The sequence below is a fragment of the Peromyscus maniculatus genome, chromosome 5 (genome assembly GCF_049852395.1).
Source record: "Peromyscus maniculatus bairdii isolate BWxNUB_F1_BW_parent chromosome 5, HU_Pman_BW_mat_3.1, whole genome shotgun sequence".
NCBI classification, from domain to species: Eukaryota; Metazoa; Chordata; class Mammalia; order Rodentia; family Cricetidae; genus Peromyscus; species Peromyscus maniculatus.
Window position 1 is genome coordinate 50,974,347 of NC_134856.1, and position 21,308 is coordinate 50,995,654.

Genomic DNA, 21,308 nt, shown 5'->3' on the forward strand with positions numbered 1-21,308 from the left:
AACTTACCTCATTTTTGAAAGAGCTATTGTGACTCTGGGTTCCTGTAGACAAGACCCAAGGACTTGGGGACTGATTGGGGTTTTAGAGCAAGGATCAGAAGGCAGTTTGTGGAAGGGCCCGTGGAGCAAATACTTCAGGTTTCACAGCCTGTATGGACCCTGTTGCAGCTACGTAAGAGAAGATGACCACAGCGTAGATACAAATGAACAGTGGACATGTTTTAGTAAAACTTTACTAAAAAATAACATGGGGAGTCAAGTTCAGCTGTGGGTCATAGTATGGCATCTCAATCAAGTTGAAAAAAGAGCTGGGTGTTGATCATCATGTATGGATTCTTCCTGAACTGAAAAGACACCCACTGTCTTGTGTTCTATAGAAGGACTGAATTCTGATTATTTCAGTCCCATGAGGGTGGGCTGATTGGTTTTGCCTACATAGTGATTGTGTAGCTGCTAGCATTCTTGGTTGATGATCCTCTGTGGTCTTCCCCCTCAAGGGCCAGGGGCAAGGTGAAACACTGTCGCATCAACCGGGATGGCCGGCACTTTGTGCTGGGGACCTCTGCCTACTTTGAGAGCCTGGTGGAGCTTGTCAGCTACTATGAGAAGCACGCGCTCTATCGCAAGATGAGGCTGCGCTATCCCGTGACCCCTGAGCTTCTGGAGCGATATAATATGGTAGGTTGACTCCCTTGGGATTGGGTTAGTCGTTGCACAGACTAAATTCTTTCTATACAATATGCACTCATTTATATACGTACTGTGCGTCTGGTAGAGGATGTCCTGAGAATGCTGAATTGGCCACAGCACATAAAACTCTGTCCTTGTGTCTCCCATAGTTACAAGCCAGTGTCAGGTGGTGATGTATGCTAAAGAGGAAAGGCTGGGAAGTCACAGGAGTGTAGGAAGAGATGGGATGCAGTTTTTAAAGGTTCTGAGAAGATCTTACTCAGGAGTGAGCCATGTAGCTATCTGGAGGAGAAAGCACAGCAGAGGTAGAAGTCTTGGGGTGGGATGCAGGCATGAAATGGGCTCACCTGGAGTAACACTAAATGAGATTGGGGGCTGAGAGGTGGGTTCATATCAGGTCTGGTGGGCCATTGTAAGGCTCTGGCTCTTATCCTGCACATTGTAGCATCCTGAGTGCAGGAGAGACCTGATATGGTCACGATATCATCTCACTTGTCGGAAGGATCCCTTGATTTCTTGAGAAGAGGTTCACTCTGAGGGCTGGTTGGTGTCAACTGTCAACTTGACACAACCTAGACTTAGTAGCAGGAAAGTCTTAGTGAGAAACTTTCTGGGTCAGGCTGGCCTGTGGGCATGTCTGTGGGGGACTGTCTCGATGGTTAAGTGATGTAGGAGGGCCCAGCCCATGGTGGGCAGCACCATCCCCTACACAGTGCATCCAGCACAACGTAAGAGAGGAGGAAGCTGGCTGAGTTCAAGTAAGCGAGGATATATGTGTTTATTTTCTCTATGCTCTTGTCTGTGGATGAGATGTTTTGAGTCCCTGCCTTGACTTCCCCATGATGACTGTCAACCTAGAACTGCAAGCCAAACAAATCCTTTCTTCTCTAAGTTGTCTTTGTTCAGGATATTTTATCACAGCAATAGATGTCAATCTAGGACACAGGACCTAAGACCCTGTGTCCTAACCATGTGCCAGGGAGTATGCATAAAGCCTGCTTTGAGAAAATTAAAGCCCTAGAGGAGAGAACACATTGTACCAGAGTGAGGAGCACACAGACCTTCAGAGCAAGAGGAGGAGACACTACTGTGGACAGGGGCGTGTTCAGGGGAGGCGCTCTAACAGGACGGAAGTGTGATGAAGAAAGGGCCACAGCTGTGACTCTGGGTAGAGGGACAGAAAGGCTGGGGGAGGGGCCAGGGCAGGACAGGGGCCTTGGCAGCCGCTGCTGGCAGACATTTGCATGTCTCTCCAGGAAAAAGGTGTCATTGGTATGTTTGCCAATTCCTTTGAGCTGCAGACGTGCTGTCCTTGAACAGGGTATCAAGAAGAGATCCTGGCACCCTGTAGGACATAGAAGGGTGTCTACACATTCCAGGTTGTTTCCAAATTTGGGGGAACTTCTTTGAATCTTCTTGCCTTCTCTACCTCCGAGCCACAGAAAAATTCCATGAGGTTCCAACTCTTCTTTCCAAAGAACAGGATTCCCTGAGGAAGCCTGGCTGTGGACATGGACCATTCCGGAAGTATAGGATGCCACATTTCCTGTTTGGGTGATCCTGGGAACTGAACCCAGGGCCTTGCACATGCCAGGCAAGGGCTTCTTCCCCTGAGCCACATTCCCTAAGCCCTTTCCATTTACTTTTCTTTGCTCTTTTTTTGTCTTTCAGGAAAGAGACATCAACTCTCTCTATGACGTCAGCAGGATGTATGTGGACCCAAGTGAAATCAACCCTTCCATGGTAGAGCACCAGTCCTACCCATTAGACTGAGAGGGAGTCCCTGCCCCACCACTGGTTTCCACAGCAGTCATAACAGGGAGTATTCTCGGACATCTGACTGTAACTAAACTTTCTTTTGAGACATGATGATGGGCAGCATGCCATGTGGTTTCATGGAGGTTAATAGAATTTCATCCAAATGCAACTGTGCTTTGCTAGGATCCCGAGTTTCTGTGAACCACCTTTGGGCTGAACAATTCTAATTAAAAATCTTCCAAAAATTTTTTTTCCTGCTTGCTGACTGAGCCTGAGGTGTTTATGAATTATGTCTGGTTCGCTGACCTCCTTGCAAGGCAAATGCTATCTTGGATTTTCACCCTGCCTCTGTCTCATAGATTCATGTAGGTAAAGGTGGATTTTGCTTTTTGCTCCCAGCTCCTCCTTGCTTTGGTTCTGTCTCAAATTTAGTGGGGGAAGAATTATAGATAATTTTCTGTATGGTACCCGACTAGGGTGCAGCTCTCGCTGGTGGGCTCTGCTGAGATCCAAGACCGAGTTCCTTTCCTTTTTTAAAAAGAAATTTCTAATCCCTGGTGGATGCAATCCTACAGTGAGGAAAAGGCTTCAGAAGTGATGTGCAGAGGTTAGCTAGTAGTCACAACTTTTCAGAGGGGAGGCTGTACTATGACGAGATGCTGCTTGTCCAGCTGTGTAGGTTTGGGACATTTCTCCAGTGCGCCTGGAGGAATGTTAAGCTGGCCTCCATCTTCTTGGAAGGTAGCACATGAGGTGTGTTGAAGACAAGTGTCCAGTATGGTTCTAAGCCTTGGTTAGATCACAGTTCCTCATGCCAACTCCATAAAGCAGTACCACTTCGGTACCCATTTTACAGGTGAGGGAATTGAGGCTATTCAGTTATTACTGAGTTGACTGCAGGCAGCTGGATCAGAAGCCTGCTCTCTTGGCCATGTGGATATGCCTGGTTCCTACATGGCCACGTAATGGCTAGCTCATGTCTCTGTAGTCCGAGGTCCTTTCTTACTGTCTCAGAAAAGCAGCCTCTCTCTAATACCATTCAGTAGTGCTTCCCTGTCACCATGAGCCTGGCTCTGGCCCTCACACCCAGAGTGCCCAGGGGCAGGAGGGCAGGAATAATCTGGCCAGTGTCCAGTTGGAGCTCCCCATGGCAGAGCTTTCAGAAGCTGCATTGCCCTTTATGGAATCTGGCGGAGGATGGCAACACCATGAAGTCTTGACCTGGTTCTGGGTCCAGCTGCTCGTCAGCTGGTTGGCCATGAACAGGTTCTTCGTCTCTCTGTGCCCAGCTCTCTCATCTGTAAAAAGGGCATGGCAGCAGCACCTCCCCGTTGGGGTGGTTGTGGTAGTTAACGGAGCCACTGTAGGGTAACACTTTCAGGACAGCACTCTATGATGGTCGATGCCTAAGAAATGTAAGGGGTAGTCTTTTTTTTTTTTTTTTTTTTTTTAAACCATCACATGAATTATTTCATTGAATTTTCTCAGGAACTCTGTGAAATATCTAAAACTTTGATGGCCATTTCAGATGGGGCAATGGAGGTTTAGCAGGCTCAAGGTTACACAGACAGGAATGAGCAGAGCGACACTTGCAGCTCCCATGTCTGATCGGTATCTAGTTTCCCAGAAGCAGTTTTCCCTGAGTCTCCAAAAGCGGGGAGGAGAGGGAAGCCGGGGCTCTGCACAGACTTGGTAATTTTATTTAATTTATTTATTTATTTTTTATTTTTTATTTTTTTGGTTTTTTTCGAGACAGGGTTTCTCTGTGTAGCTTTGTGCCTTTCCTGGAACTCACTTGGTAGCCCAGGCTGGCCTCGAACTCACAGAGATCCACCTGGCTCTGCCTCCCGAGTGCTGGGATTAAAGGCGTGCGCCACCACCACCCGGCGTTGGTAATTTTAGAGCTCTCCCCGTTCCATGTTTGCTGTTGTCAGGTAGCAGGCATCAAGAAACGCCCTTGAAATTCCACCCCACATAAATTCTATCTTTCCTGCTGCTGCTACTCCCAGACCTTGGTGTTTTGTTTGGGGAGGGATGGAGGACCTTGAGACAGAGTCTCACTGTGTAGTTCAGGCAGGTCTTGAACTTGTGAGCCTCCTGCCTCGGCCTCCCAAGTACTGGAGCTCTGGTTAGGCACCACTACATGCAGCATCTCAGCTACCCTTGAAAGCTGCCAGTGCTGTGTAGATGGCTAGTTAGGGAACCATTGGTCTAAGTAGAAATAGTCCCCAGCATGTCTAGGAAATAGTGTCTGAACTTCTAAGAGAGTCATTGAGTAAAGTAGCTCTTTGGGGGACTTCTGAGGTGGTGGCTGTGGCTTAATCTAAGAGGTTGTGTTGAGAAATTAGGGATGTTGCGCCTTGTTTCTCCTTGTCAGTCTATCCCACTTCCTGATAGACTTTGTAGCAATTTTTGTTCCTATGCAATACCAACTATGGCCAGCAGGTGGCTCTGTAACCTTGGCTGCCAACATCTCCGGCTTCCTAATGAGAATTTAACGGTACAGGTCCCGCTTCCGGCATCTACTCCTGTCATCCAACTGCCCTTTTTCTTCCTGTTTTCCCCAAAGCCTCAGAGGACTGTGAAAGCGCTCTATGACTACAAAGCCAAGCGCAGCGATGAGTTGACCTTCTGCCGTGGTGCCCTTATCCACAACGTTTCCAAGGAGCCTGGGGGATGGTAAGCCTGAAGTGGTGTTTCTGTACATGGGCCCTTTGGAAAAGTAGATAAAGAACACGGGCAGTGGCCAGTGCATCATCTACCACAGTCCATATCACCGTAAACTCACTGTACTGTTGCAACAGCAGCTTCTGTTTGTTGAGGTCTTTTTGTATGCCAAGCACTCTGCCAGTGGCTAGGGTGCCTAATTCAAGCTTCCCGACAGTCAGTGAAGACTGTGATGATCCCACTTTGCAGACATAGCCATCGAGGCTTCCCAAGGTAGTGTAGTTACTGTGGGGGCTCCAGAGATTACACAGCCTGTAGGTGATAAAAAGAAAAAACTAAGACGTTTATATGTATGTATGTATGTGTGCCTACTTGTCTGTATGTGCACCATGTGTGTGAAGGTGCTCGAATAATCCAGCACAGGGCATCAAACCCCCTGCAAATGGAGTTACAGACGGTTCTGAGCACCGCGTGGGTGCTGGGGACTGAACTTGGGTCCTCTGCAAGAGCAGCCAGTGCTGCTAACCACTGAGCCACCTCTCCTGCCTCTCAAATTCACATTAAAATCAGGAGACCATGTGGTTGGACTTTCTTATCAGACTTTCTTTGGACCACCAGCCCCCAAAGAATGAGACTTATTATTAGTTATGAAAGCTTGGCCTTTAGCTTAGGCTTGTCCGCAGCTAGCTCTTGTAACTTAAATTAACCCATCTCTATTCATCTACTTTCTGCCATGTGGCTCGTCACCTCTCCTCCACACTGTATGCCCTGCTTCCTTAGTGTCTTGTAGGTGTCTCCCGAGTGCCTGGATTCCCCGCCCCCCCCACCCGCCAGTTCCTCTCTCTCCTCGGAAGTCCCGCCTATTCTCTCCTGCCTAGCTGTTGTCCATTCAGCTCTTTATTAAACCAATCAGGTGCCTTAGGCAGGTGAAGCAAAACACAGACACATCTGCATACAGTGTAAACAAACATCCTGCAACATCAAAGGCATAACAGCATCCGAGGAGCTGCCTCCCTCAGCCTCTCTGGCGACGCCTCTGTCCCCACAGAGCCAGCGTGCCCACAGTGGCGCTCTCGGACCTCCTCTCCTCGTACAGGAGCTTGGCAGCACCACAGACTCTGCCCTCTGAGTGGAACAGCCAGAGATGGGTCTCTCAGCTGTAGGTGGTCCTTCCCCGTTCTTTTGTCCCTGGATCTAGGGAATCCCCAGGCCCAGTTGGTGCCTAGGGGAGGGAGTATGGGTCAACCCAGGTGAGAACTCCCAAATCATCACACTGTTTCTCAGCATGTGGGAGGCTCTGTCATGTCATATGCCTTCCCACAGCTCTGAGGTGAACTTTCCTAAAATTCCAAAGCTTTTGTCTGGGATAAATTAAGAGACAGGGTGAAGTCGTCTGGCAAGGGACTGTGGCTAAGTGCCAGCTGCCACTTATTTCTCTCTTTGATGGCAAGAGGGGCACCTTGTCGACTGCTTGTGTCCGAGCCTCCCAAACCAATTAGGGGGAACAGATAATTTTTGTTTAGGTAGAGACATTTTTTTGAGCCGTGTGGATATTAAAAAATTATATGTGAGTAGCAGTTATAAAGTTCTGGGTCCTAGAATCCAGGCAGCCTGAGTCTAAGATGGCCTGCAGAAAGGAAGGTGATGAGGAGGGTGTGGAAGGGACTAGCACTTGGCAGCCACTGTGGATGGTGCCACGTAGCCTTACTCTGCTTCTTCAGGCCGGAGAAGCAAATGAAGTGCTTCCTGCTACTGCGGTGTGTGGACCTGGTTCCCATGAGGGAGATCTTAGGCAATGGGGAGGCAGATGCATGGTTCTGTGTTAGGTGTGTCTGCTCAGACAGTGACGGGCACAGGTGCCAGAGAAGCACAGACGTGCAGCCGTGAAGGCTCCCTAGAGGAGAAGACACTGTCAAGTGCTCGGCAGTTAGCAGGCTTGGTTATCAGGTTAGTAGCCTGCTTGTCCGGCCCGGTAGCTGGGCAGTGAGTGCAGTAAGGGCAACTGGACCCTCTGGAGTAAATGCAGGTTTTGGGTCCTCCAGAGTCCCTGGGCTCAGACCCAGCTGGGCTGTGGTGGAGGCTGGAACTTGTTGTATGGAGAGCTGTTGTGTGGTGTGGCTAGAGGCACTTTTGAAATGAGCCTTCTAGCTGCAGAAAGTGGCCAGCGGGTAGCCTGGTTGAAAGAAGGAGGCCCTGCTATCAGGAGTGGACTTGGGGGAGAGTGTGGAGGTGCCAAGTGTGGTAAGGTCGCAGCACATCCTCAGATGGATTACATCTCATGCTCCTGGCACTGTCCGGAGGCTGTGGGCGTGCCGTTTTAGCTGAGTGATAATAAGAACACTATTTGTCTTGTGGTGCTAGGCATGGGGCCCAGGGCCAGTGCTCTTTTGCTGACCACCATCCCCAGCCTCTCATTGGCAGATTCTAGGCAAGTGTGTGTCTAATACTGAACTGCAGGCTGAGCCCAAGAGTGAACGCTGTCCTACCACTGCTGTGCGCTGGATGCTGTTCAAAGCATTTGGCATGCAGTGACCTAGACAGTCCTAATAAAATCTGCGGCTGCTCCAGCATTACTCCATTTTACAGATGAGGAGCCTGCAGTACAGAACAATGGTTGTGGTCCCTGAAGGAGCTGGGATTTCTTTTTTAAAAGTCTTTATTCTTATTACTTTTTAAATATGAGTAAATATATGTGTGTCACTGTGTGGGTATGTGCCTGAGAGTGCAGTGCCCATAGAAGCCAGAAGAGGGCAGAAGATCCCTTGGAGCTGGAATTATAGCTACCTGGTATGGATACTGAGCCATCTTTCCAACCCTAAGCAGTGAGGATTTCATTGCAGGCCATTTGGTCCCAGACCTTCCCCACAGCCTTCTCACAAGTTGGGTGGGTGCTCTCTGAGAGAGCCTTGGTCCCTGTTAAAGCTCGGAAAGCTTTGACTTTCCATAGTTGCCAATACCAGAGTCCAGTTTTCAGTCATCTGACCGTAAGTGTTTTTAAAAGGCATAGACTTTGAATTGCTGTTATCACAGAGGGTGACAGCCCCCTCTGGTCACTTGGCCACTCAAAGGTGAGCCTCGGTGTCCATGCTTCTCCACAGGTGGAAAGGGGACTATGGGACTCGGATCCAGCAGTACTTCCCATCCAACTACGTTGAAGATATCTCAGCAGGGGATGCTGAAGAGATGGAGAAGCAGGTGTGTCTCTATCATCTGTTGCTGAGGCTTTTGGAGGAGTCCCTTGAGCTATCTTGGGGGCACGGGGGGGGGGGGGAGAGCGTGACATTTCACATGTGCTTGTTGGGGTCTCTGCAGAGCTTGGCAGCGGAGCAGGCACAGTGATGCAGAGATTGGGACTGGCCCTGAGTTGTTGTGGGTGAAAGTCTCCGTGGTGAGCCATTCACGTTTTAATCAGGCGGTCCTGGGCTGAAAAGCACAGGAGAATTCCCGCTGGAGTGCAAGTGGCCAGACGGGGCATTTGTCCTCTGCTCAAAGCAATGTGCAAATGAAACACGTTCAGTTTAGGAAACCAGACACGCAGAACGTGCCTGGTGTGAGGAATGAACAGTGCCTTGCAGGGAGGTGAGACAGGGCCTTCTGGTGACTTTGTAAGCCGGGCTTCGGTACCTAGTCACCTTTTATCAGAACACTCTCCATAGAAGGAAGTGGCCATCGACTTCATCAGCCTGCCCCTGTATGTATTAATGGACACACATCCCTTTAGAGCCCATGGTGTCTATTTCCTAAGGGTGTCGAGGCAATCGGGAAGGGCTTCCTGGAGGAGGAAGTGACGTTTGAGCCTCAAAAGTGAAGCTGGGGTTCATGAGCAAGAGATGGGCATAGGGAGGTGCAGCCTAAGCTGTTGCTAGAGTTTTCCGCCTTGCCCACAGTCAGGACAAATCTTTGTCACCCGCCAGTCCCACAGCCGCTCAGACCCAACCAAGTAAACACAGAGACTTATATTGCTTACAAACTGTATGACCGTGGCAGGCTTCTTGCTAACTGTGCTTATAGCTTAAATTAGTCCATTTCCATAAATCTATACCTTGTCACGTGGCTGGTGGCCCACCGGCATCTTCACATGCTGCTGGTCATGGCAGCGGCTGCAGCCAGTCCTTCTGCCTTCCTGTCCTTTTATTTCTCCTCTCTGTTAGTCCCGCCTATCCTTCCTGCCTAGCCACAGCCGATCAGGTTTTATTTATTGATCAATCAGAACAACTTGACATACAGACCATCCCCCAGCACAGCCAAGTGCAGACCATCTCAGACACCTGCACTCAGGCCCATGGTCCTAATCATCCTCTATGCGGACCTGCTGGGTAACGCCACAAAGAACCCAAGAAGGGCTCCCACAGGACATACAGAACATCCCACAGCACTAAGCCAGAATGTGGTGTTGGGAAGACAGCTGTATCCAGGATGCTTGGGCTGGGACAGGGACAGAACCTCTCACTGCCTCTGTATGTCATCACAAGTCTGGTGGAGAAGGCTAGGACAGTCCAGCGATGGCAGCAACCTCTTCCCATCTTAGCTGGACCCCGGGATGCTTCAAGTGCGCAACGGGGAGTAGGGCTGAGAAGGGTGGCCAGAGCCTGGAAAGCCTGGGAAACCAGATGGGAGGCCACAGCTGTTGTTTTTCCGTAGGACATGGGGAGCCACAGAAGGCTCTTGAGCTGGCTGAGGAGCAGGCCAAATGGGCTCATTTCAAATGTGTGCCGGATAAGGGCTCTGCGATGGGGCCTGGCATTTGTTCTAGAATTCACAAGGTGTGTTGTTGTGGATTGGAAAATGCGACGCAGAGACTGTGGGCGCCTACGCTCGGCGGGGGTCCCCATCGTCTCTGTGTGTCGGTATTAGTGCCTTCCCGGTGGATGTTGTAATGAATGTGCATTTTCAGCAACCCCACAGGTAGTGGTGGTGCCTCATGGCATATTCTAGAAACTGGTTGTCGTTTTATTATTCTGTTTATGACTACTGAGAATTGGGTCTTGTTTCTTCACAGATTATTGAAGATAATCCCCTCGGGTCTCTCTGCAGAGGCATATTGGACCTTAATACCTACAATGTTGGTATGTACACATGTTTTCTTAGCCTGATTCCGGTCCAGATCCACCCACCCCACCCCGCCAAGCCTGACTTCAGGACTAGCCCAAGCAGCGGGGTGGCTGGCGCTCGTCCTGTGCCTCCAGACTTAGGAGACATGCCGGGTAAAGCCAAATGCATGGGACCAGTGGGTCCCTGATGGTGAGGCCTGCCGCTGCCCTCTGCTAACACAGGACTGTCTGGCCCCTGAGAGCACCGGTGACTTAGTTAACTATTGTCACTGTGTCAACATCTGCCCATGTCCCCGTGCTCCTCGGAGAGCTGAGCTGTTTGTTGGTCAGGCTGTGGTGGGGCACAGGGTTGGGAGCCCAGCCTCTGAGTGCCTAAGACTGAGTACCCATCTCTTCTCCACAAGAAACCTGTTCTGCCTTCGGCAAGTGTGCCACCAGGGATGTGACAGTGTGGTCTGTGTGGAGATAAGCCATGATCTGCACGCGGCAGCTCCCCGTGTTCGGGGCCCGCTGACATTTAAGTGAGCGCATTGCAGCTTCCATGCTTGCAGCGTCCTTTTTACAGCTGGAAGTAGGCAAGGGAGATGGGCCAGGCATAAACCCAAGCCCCCTTCTGGGCTGAGCTCCGAGTCCCCGCAGTCCACTGATTCTTGAGCTGGGTCCCCTCTTTCCCAGGGAGCCCTGAGCATGGTCCCCTCTGATTCCCATGATAGCAATCCCAGCATGCTTCTTCCTGTGTGGCCAGTACTTTCTTTCTGCCTTTGTTTTCTTCTCCCTTTTCCCATCCTGTGACTCTGGTAGGGAAGGTGGAGGGTTTTGCTGCAGATAGGAAACTGGGTAAGTCCCCGGCAAGTCCCCAGATGTGCCAGGACTGGTGGACCCTCTTCCCACCTTCATAGCTGGTGCCCCGTGTTGACCCCTTCCCGGTATTGCCGTCAGAAGACATGAGGATGTCACTCAGCAGTAGGGACTTGTCATCAGGCTGGATCTACCTCTCAGCTCTGCCAGGGTGACTTTCCAAATGTTGCTCTCTCGTGCCTCAGTTTCTCCAGCTCTCTGTAAGATGAGTGTAATGGGTCGAGTGTCCCCATGTCCCCATGAGGTTTGCTAAAGGCTAAAAAACACACAGTCTAGTCATCTGCCGGGGACATCACCTCAGAGATCAGAAAGGGCAGCCACCAGTACTGGGCAGATCAGGGTAACCTTAATTTAAACCTCTCTAAAATTACCTTCTTGTCAACTGCCAGCCACCTCCGTGTGCACCAGCTAGTGGCCACATCGTTCCTGACCTTCCTTCCCCCTCACATGGCTGAGTCCTCCATCTGGGTCATCTTCACTCCTCCTCCTCCTCTCCTTTTTCTTCTAGGGACATTGTTCCTTGGATTTAGCATTTATCCTAGATCCAACATATCTTTCCTTGAGATAGTTGGTACATTGACGAACATTTCATTTCTGAATAAGTTTACATTGATAGGAACAGAGGCCTGACATAGGTTTTTGGAGGACACGACTCAGCTCGATGCTCACCTTTAGCAGTAACTTGCACAAAAGGTTCAGACACTGCCCCGCTGGAAGGCAGGGGTTCCCATCGGCATGGACTGTGACGGTAGCCATGGCCAGTTCCGGTGCGGTCACTAGAGAAAAGGACAGTGTGAGATGTGGTCTCTGTGGCCCTCGACTGGGACCATCAGGACTTTCCTTACCTTCTGTCTACAGTGAAGGTCCCCCAGGGGAAGAACCAGAAAGCGTTTGTCTTCATCTTGGAGCCGAAGAAGCAGGGGGACCCTCCTGTGGAGTTTGCGACCGACCGTGTGGAGGAGCTGTTTGAGTGGTTTCAGAGCATCCGGGAGATCACGTGGAAGATAGACACCAAGGTGAGTCTAAGTACACTGGGACCAGGGTGCCTGCCCGTCCCAGCCTCTGCTGCTCCGCCAAGGCCAGGCACAGGTTCAGAGGCTGTGGTTGTGTTTCGAAGGGACTCGGGATTCTACACTCCGGTGCTGGATTCAGGAGGCACGTTAGTGGCATCATCTCTAATTGGGCAGCCAGTGATGACAGAGTTCTAACATGGGGCAGGCAGGGTAAAGGCAGGGACTTCGGGTCAGGCCAGCAGCTTACAGATCTGGTCTTGACATTGTCTGGTTGTGTAGCTCAGAGTTGGAGGTAATTCTGTCTCTTGGGATGTATGGGCCGACCTAGACAATAACCCTAACGTGCTCAGCGTAGGAGGCTGGAAGCCAGTGACCTTCCAGATGTTGACACTCTCTCAGGTATGGCCTTGGTCAACAAAAGGCTGCTAGAGTCCAGAGCTGTGTGAGAGGGTAGTTCTGTGCAGGAAAATGAGAAGTTATTCCTTACCTGATGGCATTGTATAGTGGGTATGTGGAGGGGACTCCTTCCTCCCCCAGTCCGTGTGCTGGAGGCTGGGCCCTGAGGAGACAGCCCTCTGCACCAAGCTGTGCTGGGTGAGCTGGAGGCAGGGAGGAGGCTGCACAGGTTTCAGAGGTACAGGGGAGAGATGTGCTGCCCTGCGGGGCTACAGGGGTTTGGAGTCCTGAGTCCTGTGCACTATAATGTGGCTTGAGGGGAAGGGTACGGCAGGAGCAGAGGGCACAGTGGGATGACAGAGGTGCCCGCTTCTGCCACCTGGGTCTCCAGCAACTTCAGATTGAACTTCAACTTCTCCTGCCTCACCCAACCAAGTGCTGGGATTAAAGCCATGCTCCCCTGCTTCTGGCTCCCCATTTACTGTTTGATTTATTATTGTGTGTGTGTGTGTGTGTGTGCCTGTGTATGTGTGTGTACAGGTGTGAATGCCTGTGTGTGTGTGTATGCAGGTGTGAGTGCCTGTGTGTGTGTACAGGTGTGAATTTCTATGTATACAGGTGTGAATACCTGTGTGTGTGTGTGTACAGGTGTAAACGTCTGTGTGTGTACAGGTTTGAACACTTGTGTATGTGTGTGTATACGGGTGTGAATGCCTGTATATTTGTGTTTGCACAGGTATGAATGCTTGTAATGCCTGTGTATGTATGTGTGTGTGTGGATAGGTATGAATGCCTGTGTATGTGTGTGTGTATAGGTGTGAATGCCTGTGTATGTGTGTGTGTATATAGGTATGAATGCCTGTGCATGTGTGTGTGTATAGGTGTGAATGCCTGTGTATGTGTGTGTATATAGGTGTGAATACCTGTATATTTGTGTTTGCACAGGTGTGAATGCTTGTAATGCCTGTGTATGTGTGTATGTGTGTATAGGTGTGAATGCCGGTGTATGTGTGTGTATATAGGTATGAATGCCTGTGCATGTGTGTGTGTATAGGTGTGAATGCCTGTCTATGAGTGTGGAAGCCAGAGGAGGGTGTTGGATGTCATCCTCTATTTCTCCTTCACTTATGCCTTTGAGGCAGGGTTTCTCACTCAACCTGGAACTTAGTTTTTGGGGGTCAGGCTGGCGACAGAAAGTCCTATCAATCCTCCTGCCTCTTCCCCACAACAGTGTCATGGTTGCAGCGGTGAAAAGCTACACCTGGCTTATTATGTGGGCGCTAGGATTTGAACTCAGGATGTTATGGTTGCAGAGTGAGCTGTATTAACCTGGGCCATCTCTCCAGCCCATGGCCACATAGCTTGGAAAGCATTGGCAGGACTGTTCTAGACTGCAAGTCCTGGATGGGAACAGCATGGTGGAGAATCTTCAGAGGGTAGAGGAAGCGGGGATTGTCTTCAGGACTGGAAAACACCCAACCCTGGGTGCTTAGGGCACGTGTGGGAGAGCTGGCCAGGTGAGCCAGGAGCATGGCATGGTGCAGACACCGGCTCAGGCTGTATCGGTGCCCATTTCCGCAGGAGAACAACATGAAGTACTGGGAGAGGAACCAGTCCATCGCCATTGAGCTCTCCGACTTGGTTGTCTACTGCAAGCCGACCAGCAAAACCAAGGACCATTTGGGTAAGTCCCCCGAGCGCCAGCTGGGCTGGGCTCTGATGTTGGCTGCGAGGCTGGTGCTGTCGGGACAGCACAGGGAGCGTTCACTTTGCTTCCTAATGGATCCAGGCAGAAGCCCTTGTTGTGTCCCCATAGCCACGACATTGGTAATTCTGAGCAAAACAAAACTATAACCTGCTTAGAAAGAAAGGCTGCAGGAAAACCAGGTCTCTTTTGATTGCCTAAGACCCTCTTTGTAGTGCCGGACACCGCCAAGGGCAGGTGGTACCGGTTAAGGTGTGATTGTCACAGCCTTTAAGTACCTGTGTGTGTGTGTGTGTGTGTGTGTGTGTGTGTGTGTGTGTGTGATCATTACTTATCTGCTGCTGTGATAAAACACCATGACTGGGGGCAACTTATCATAGAACAAAGAATTTATTTGGGCCTAGGGTTCTAGGTTCTAGAGGGATAAGAAAGAGGGAGATAAAGAGGGAGGGAGAGGGGAAGAGAGGGGAGGGGAGAAAGGAAGAGCGAGGGGGAGGGGAGAGCGAGAGCACCAGGAATGGCCCGAGGCTTTGAAACCTCCAACCTGTCCCCCAATGATATACCTCCTCCAGCAAGGCCACACTTCCTAAACCTCCCCTAACAGCGCCATCTACTGGGGAGTAGGTATTCAAATACATGGGGGACATTCTCATTCAGACCACCAGTGTGTCCCTAGTCCCCTTCCCAACACTGTGATAAAATACCCAGTTATGTCACACCCATGGTTAGGAGTAGAGAGAGAATAAGCTAATCCACGCCCAGTACACAACCAGCTTTCTCTCTGTTCACACCGTCCAGAGCCCCAAGCCAGGGAACGGTGCTGCCCACTTTCAGGTTGGGTCTACCCACATCAGATATGGCAGTCAAGACCATCCCCACAGATGTGCCAACAGGCTGACCTGACCTAGACATCTCTTGCTGAGACTCTCTACCCAGGTGATTCCAGTTTGTGTCAAGTTGACCATTAAAACTAACCATCACTGGGGCTGGAGAGATGGCTCAGAGGTTAAGACCACTGACTGCTCTTCCAGAGGTCCTGAGTTCAATTCCCAGCACCCACATGGTGGCTCACAACCATCTGTAATGAGATCTGGCACCCTCTTCTGTATACATAATAAATAAATAAATTAAAAAAACAAAAACAAAAACAAACAAACAAAAAAACACCTACCCATTATGGTGGGTGTTTGTGTGCATACAGGTGTAGTTGTGTATGTGGAGGCCAGAGGCCAATCTTGGCTGTCAGTCTTCAGCTGTCCATCTTTCCTTTCCTTTCCTTTCCTTTCCTTTCCTTTCCTTTCCTTTCCTTTCCTTTCCTTTCCTTTCCTTTCCTTTCCTTTCCTTTCCTTTCCTTTCCTTTCCTTTCCTTTCCTTTCCTTTTTCTTTCCCTTCCTTCCTTCCTTCCTTCCTTCCTTCCTTCCTTCCTTCCTTCCTTCCTTCCTTCCTTCCTTCCTTCCTTCCTTCCCTCCCTCCCTCCCTCCCTCCCTCCTTCCTTCCTTCCTTCCTTCTTTCCTTCCTTCCTTCCTTCCTCCCTTCCTCCCTCCCTCCCTCCCTCCCTCCCTCCCTCCCTCCCTCCCTCCCCCTCCCCTCCCCTCCCTCTTTCTCTCTCTGAGATAGGCTCAGTCACCAGGCTTGGAATCAGCAAGCAGGCTAGGCTGGCTGGCCAGCGAGCTCTGTGGATCCTCCTTCTGCAAGCCTGGCATACTGGGATTGCAAGGACACACTGCCATGCCTGGCTTTTCTTCATAACTGGTGGGCTCAAACTCAAGACCTGCTTACACAGTTGTCAAGTTACTGAGTGGGCCATCTTCCTATCCCTTTGGTGTCTTTTCAAGAGAGTTTGGTTTCCTTTTGTTACCTGGGCCTCTGCCACTGCAGTCCGAAATGAGGTTGACCATTTCCTCTGTCTTAGTCAGTGTTCTATTGCTGTGCAGCTACACCATGGCAATGTCAACTCTTATAAAGGAAAGCATTTAATTGGGGCTGGTTTACAGATTCAGAGGTTTAGTCTATTGTCATCACGGTGGGAAGCATGGTAGCACACAGGCAGACACGGTGCTGGAGAGGTAGCTGAGGGTTCTATATCTGGATCCACAGGCAGCAGGAAGATAGAGAATCACTAGGCCAGGCTTGGGCCCTTGAAACCTCAAAGCTATCCCCAGTGACACACTTCCTCCAACAAGGCCACATCTACCCCCCAAGCCTGCCCCCCCCAATAGTGCCTCTCTCTGGTGACCAAGCATTCAGATCTATGAGCCTATGGGGGCCATGCTTATTCAAACTGCCATATTCTCTCTGCAGAAAACCCTGACTTCCGAGAAATCCGCTCCTTTGTGGAGACAAAGGCAGACAGCATTGTGCGGCAGAAGCCCGTTGAACTATTGCGGTACAATCAGAAGGGCCTCACGCGTGTCTACCCGAAGGGACAGAGAGTTGACTCCTCAAACTATGACCCATTCCGCCTGTGGCTGTGCGGCTCCCAGATGGTGGCACTCAATTTCCAGACTGCAGGTAAAGGACTACAGTAGCCAGCCTGTCCTGGCCCTGTCATAGCTGGTCAAGTCAGCTGGATAGCTGGTGGGATGCGGTGTTTCTGAACAAGTGATTGAGCTGGACCATCAAGGCTGCACTTGAAGGCTGGTTAGTGCAAAGCCCGTGAGCTGAGTGGACTCCTGGCTGAGGCAGGCTCTGTGCTCACGAGTGACAGAGTGTTATCATTCTGGTTTAGGAAGGAAAGACAATAGCTTATTTAACTAGTAAGTGTAGGAGTGGTTCACAGCCTCAGGCTTGGTGGATCCAGGAGTTCTGTGGCTGCCTTACCCCTCCTCTTTGTGTGGTGTTTCCTTTCTGAGGGCTTCAGTCACACACCCTCTCTCTAGAAACTTCCATAGTAGGGAAGACCCGTGCACACAAATTTCTGGACTTTGCTCTTTGCATCCTATGGATTCTCTTGTAGCTACTTGGATCCCACAGAAGGGAGCTGAAGTTTATTTAACAACTGCCTGCAACCTAGCTCTAGGTGTCCGTAGGTCAGGTCCCATCCCTGTCTCCCACAGACGCCACTGCCTCCTGGGCCCTCCCGTGAGCCTTGTTCCCAGGTACAGGTGCACAGCTGCGGGGCAAACATCTCTTAGTCGTGCCGCGGTTCCCAAGAAGCTCACATTTTGATAAGCCACCCCAAGGAGGTCCACTGAGCACCTGTGTCCTGTGGCACTTGTCCCAGCCCCTCCTCTAGACTGGGTGGAAGCGTGGGCACCGTCCCCTGGTGTAACTTCACTACTGCGGTTTATAAAGCTCTTTCAATCTTTGCCCATCGGGTGGAAACTGACGTTAAGTTGTAGTGACAGTTTCTGGTCAAGGCGCTGTTCTTTGAGTAACATTAACCCTTTCCCCCTCACCCACTCAAAGGATGTTTGCATTGGTTTTCCTGAAAAGTGGTCAGTCCTCTTATCCAATGTATCCCACACAGCTGGCTTTTTATTCATGCCTCAGAACATCTGCTTGTTATTTGAACTGAGATGATCCACTCTTAAGGTTATTATTGTGTGTGTATGTGTGGGCGTGTATGCCACAGCACACACGTGAAGGTCGGGGGCCACCTTTGCGGAGTCTCTCCTTTGTGGGTTCTGGGGACCACACTCAGGTCACCAGGCTTGCACGGCCAGCGCCCTTATCTGCTTGCTGAACCACCTTACCCTTGACCTCTAATGATTTACCTTGCAGTGTTTTCTAAGCACTAGGGGTGGAACTTTGGGCTTGCATGTGCCAAGCAAGCATTCTACCCCTGACCCACTCCCCTTTTCAGTAGATTCTAATTTATTAAGGTTTACAAGAATGTTCCCTGATGTGGGGTTGTTTTTAAATGTTCTCCGTATTTCCTTGGAGTCCGGTGTTTTTTTTTTTTTGAACAGTTGAAATTGTCCTAGGAAGGTCATGTAACCGGTGCCCATGAGCGCCTGGAAGCTGGCGTTCCCTGGCTGTCCCATAGCAGCCCTGTGCTCTTCTTTTAGACAAGTACATGCAGATGAACCATGCGCTGTTTTCACTCAATGGGCGGACGGGCTATGTCCTGCAGCCTGAGAGCATGCGCTCTGAGAAGTATGACCCGATGCCACCAGAGTCCCAGAGGAAGATCGTGATGACACTCACTGTCAAGGTAGGGTGGGCAGGAGGGAGGGTCTCCTGGGACACTGGTGACACTCTTGACTCTGTTAAACCATTACCATCTTGACAGCACTTCAGGCTTATATGGTTCACCCCGGGTCATTCTGGGCGGACTCTCTTTAAACCTTTCCTGTCACTTGCCCTTGTCTGGGTGTGAGGTGTGCATTTGGGGTTCCTGTGAGGTCAGTCTTTGGCCTAAAGGAGAGTTCGTCTCCTCTTTGCCTTAGAGGGGTCAGAGCTTTCTTAAGTTAATCTAGTCCTTAGCATTTGGGGAAGACATGAGAGAGAGTTTGGAAGATCCAGGAAGTTTAGGTGAGATGGGCTGGGAATGTATGTACCTTCTTTTTTTTTTGGAGTGCTTGTCCAGCATGCATGAAGCTCTGGGAGCACCAGGGAGACAGAGACAGGAGGATTGTCATGATAGTGAGTGAACAGAGCAAGCTTGAAGCCTGCTTAGGATACATTTTTCATTTTAGAAATGTTCAAAAGTGAAGGCTTTGTAAGGACCCTTAAATAAGGGTCAGTTATAAACAGGCCACCCACTGTCCTTGTCTGGGAAATACAGTGTCAAGATACTGTTGTACCCGTGCTCAGTGAGACTCTCCTGCTGAGTCACATGACCTCAGCTCTGGTCAAGACCTCTCCTTATCATCAAACAGTAATGGTGGGTCGGTCGGCATCCGTGCCTCTGAGTTCTGTGGTGACTTGTCCACTGAATAAGGGTGGCTTTGAACTTGTGCAGTCTGGTTCTAGAATTAATCCTTGCCTTCCATGTCCTAGGTTCTTGGTGCACGCCACCTCCCCAAACTCGGGCGGAGTATTGCGTGTCCCTTCGTAGAGGTGGAAATCTGCGGGGCTGAGTATGACAGCAACAAGTTCAAGACCACGGTTGTGAGTAAGTAGTTGGCTCTTTCTGCTTGTGTGGGTGTGCTCAGGTGCTTGCGGAGGTCAGAGGTCAACATCAGATGTCTTCCTCAATCATTCTCTGCCTTAGTTTTTGAGACAGGATCTCTCTAAGAACGTGGAGCTCATCAATTCAGGTATCCTGGCTGGCCAGTGGGCTCCAGGGGTCTGCCTGTGTCTCCCCCAGAACTGGCTTACAGACATGTGCTTGGCTTGGACATGGGTGCCGTGACCCTGCTTACAGCAGGCATCTCCCCAGCCCCGCTGGTCCTTCCGTTTGAAGGTTAAGGGAGCAGACTCCCAAGTGGGTTACTGTTCCTCGGTGACTTTTGTGACGTACTTTTGCTGTTGTGCATTTTCCTCCCCCACCCTTCAGCCTCTAGTCGAGGAAGCAGAGCCACCTGCCTAACCACTAGATGCACCCAGGGAACAACTCAGGTGCACACCAATTAAGCTGGCCTTTTTAGAGGGCGGCAGGTTTGCTGTGTGTCTTGCCTTATAAGGCTGGTCATCCATGAGAACGCCCAACACACTTCAGAGACCCCCTAGCTCACTTTCCTCCTCCGGTCAAGAGGTGCAGCTCACAGGGGCTCTGCTCATCTCTTTTGTTGGTACCCCTGCACCGAGTTCTGCTCTACACCCTGCCTCTCTTCCCTTCTCCTATCTCACGAGATGAGATGAGTAAGGTGGCAGCATGTTCCTCTGCTCACGCAAGGCTGGCCTGCAGCAGGATCGCTGGCTTGAAAAGAAATAACAAAAGATGACCCTTCATGGCTTCTTAGACCAGGGCATGGATGCAAATTCATTTTCTAGACTGAGGGATTTGAAGCTGAGGGTGCTGAGGCTGGCAAACCCTGAGGAGGCAGGGCACGTGAATCAGTAACAAGTTTTGGTCTTTTCCAGACGACAACGGCCTCAGCCCTGTCTGGGCTCCAACGCAGGAGAAGGTGACATTTGAAATTTATGATCCAAACCTTGCGTTCCTCCGCTTTGTGGTCTACGAGGAGGACATGTTCAGTGACCCCAACTTCCTGGCTCATGCCACATACCCCATAAAAGGGATCAAGTCAGGTAAGGAGCGTTAGCAAAGATGCTCAGTGTGGGGGAGCCGAGTATTTGGTCTGTGCTGCAGGCTGTAAAAAACATGCCAGCATCTTTCCTGGTTCAGGTTAAGCCACAACAAAGCTGTTAAGCACGGGGTGGGGAGAAAGGGGAAAAAGGCTGAGTCCTCTAAAGTTCATCACCAGTGAGCAAAACATCAGCTAGTCCACCCTCAGCCTGGCACTGTTTGATTTCACTGTGAGCTGCTTCAGGCAGTTTGTCTTCATTAGCAGGTGAAGAGATGTGTTCTTCCACAAGCCATGTGCGCTGCTGGCCAGCATCCTAAGGATGAGGCCCTGAGCATCCACAGGCATGTCTCTTAAATATTACGAATCTACCGTCTTCTACTAGACATGGCGGTTGACCTAATTCTTAGACTTCTTTTTGTGCTGAACACAATACAAACCCCCCTCCTGCCCCACGAAAGCAGGGAATATCAGAACCCATACATCGGGGCATCTCTCAGCGCTCAGCAGAGAAGCTGCCTTTTGAGGTAGATGGTAATAAATGCAGAGAATAAGGGACGGTGGGGTGCTTGGTTCTGTATAGGACATCTAAGACACACCCTCCCCAAAAGCTCAGGGATCATCAAGGAAGAGGGCACAGAAAGATTACAAGAGCTTCAGATGTCTGTAGCTATCACCACAAGACTGGTACAAGATCAAGCCAACCCAAAGCACAGCACAGATGGGGGAAGGGCTCATGAAGTCCCTCTCCTCAATGAGCTGTTAGCAGCAGATGGCTGCTGGGAGAGAGGGAAGTCTCTTCTTCTTCTTCTTCTTCTTCTTCTTCTTCTTCTTCTTCTTCTTCTTCTTCTTCTTCTTCTTCTTCTTCTCCTTCTCCTTCTCCTTCTCCTTCTCCTTCTCCTTCTCCTTCTCCTTCTCCTTCTCCTTCTCCTTCTCCTTCTCCTTCTCCTTCTCCTTCTCCTTCTCCTTCTCCTTCTCCTTCTCCTTCTCCTTCTCCTTCTCCTTCTCCTTCTCCTTCTCCTCCTCCTCCTCCTCC

The 21,308-nt window shown here is 50.4% G+C and overlaps 1 protein-coding gene across 3 annotated transcripts in view; it reads left to right on the top strand.

The window, feature by feature from the left end:
* Plcg2 (phospholipase C gamma 2) overlaps nucleotides 1-21,308 on the top strand; it is a 145,528-nt gene that overhangs the window by 104,584 nt on the left and 19,636 nt on the right. For all 3 annotated transcript variants that reach the window (XM_016004943.3, XM_076572192.1, XM_042277756.2), the window contains 11 exons: nucleotides 498-678; nucleotides 2,362-2,433; nucleotides 5,018-5,127; nucleotides 8,214-8,310; nucleotides 10,115-10,181; nucleotides 11,883-12,040; nucleotides 14,015-14,117; nucleotides 16,440-16,649; nucleotides 18,149-18,294; nucleotides 19,083-19,197; nucleotides 20,109-20,276. In XM_016004943.3, the coding sequence (XP_015860429.1) occupies nucleotides 498-678; nucleotides 2,362-2,433; nucleotides 5,018-5,127; nucleotides 8,214-8,310; nucleotides 10,115-10,181; nucleotides 11,883-12,040; nucleotides 14,015-14,117; nucleotides 16,440-16,649; nucleotides 18,149-18,294; nucleotides 19,083-19,197; nucleotides 20,109-20,276 (1,427 nt within the window). The remainder of the gene's footprint in view (nucleotides 1-497; nucleotides 679-2,361; nucleotides 2,434-5,017; nucleotides 5,128-8,213; nucleotides 8,311-10,114; nucleotides 10,182-11,882; nucleotides 12,041-14,014; nucleotides 14,118-16,439; nucleotides 16,650-18,148; nucleotides 18,295-19,082; nucleotides 19,198-20,108; nucleotides 20,277-21,308) is intronic.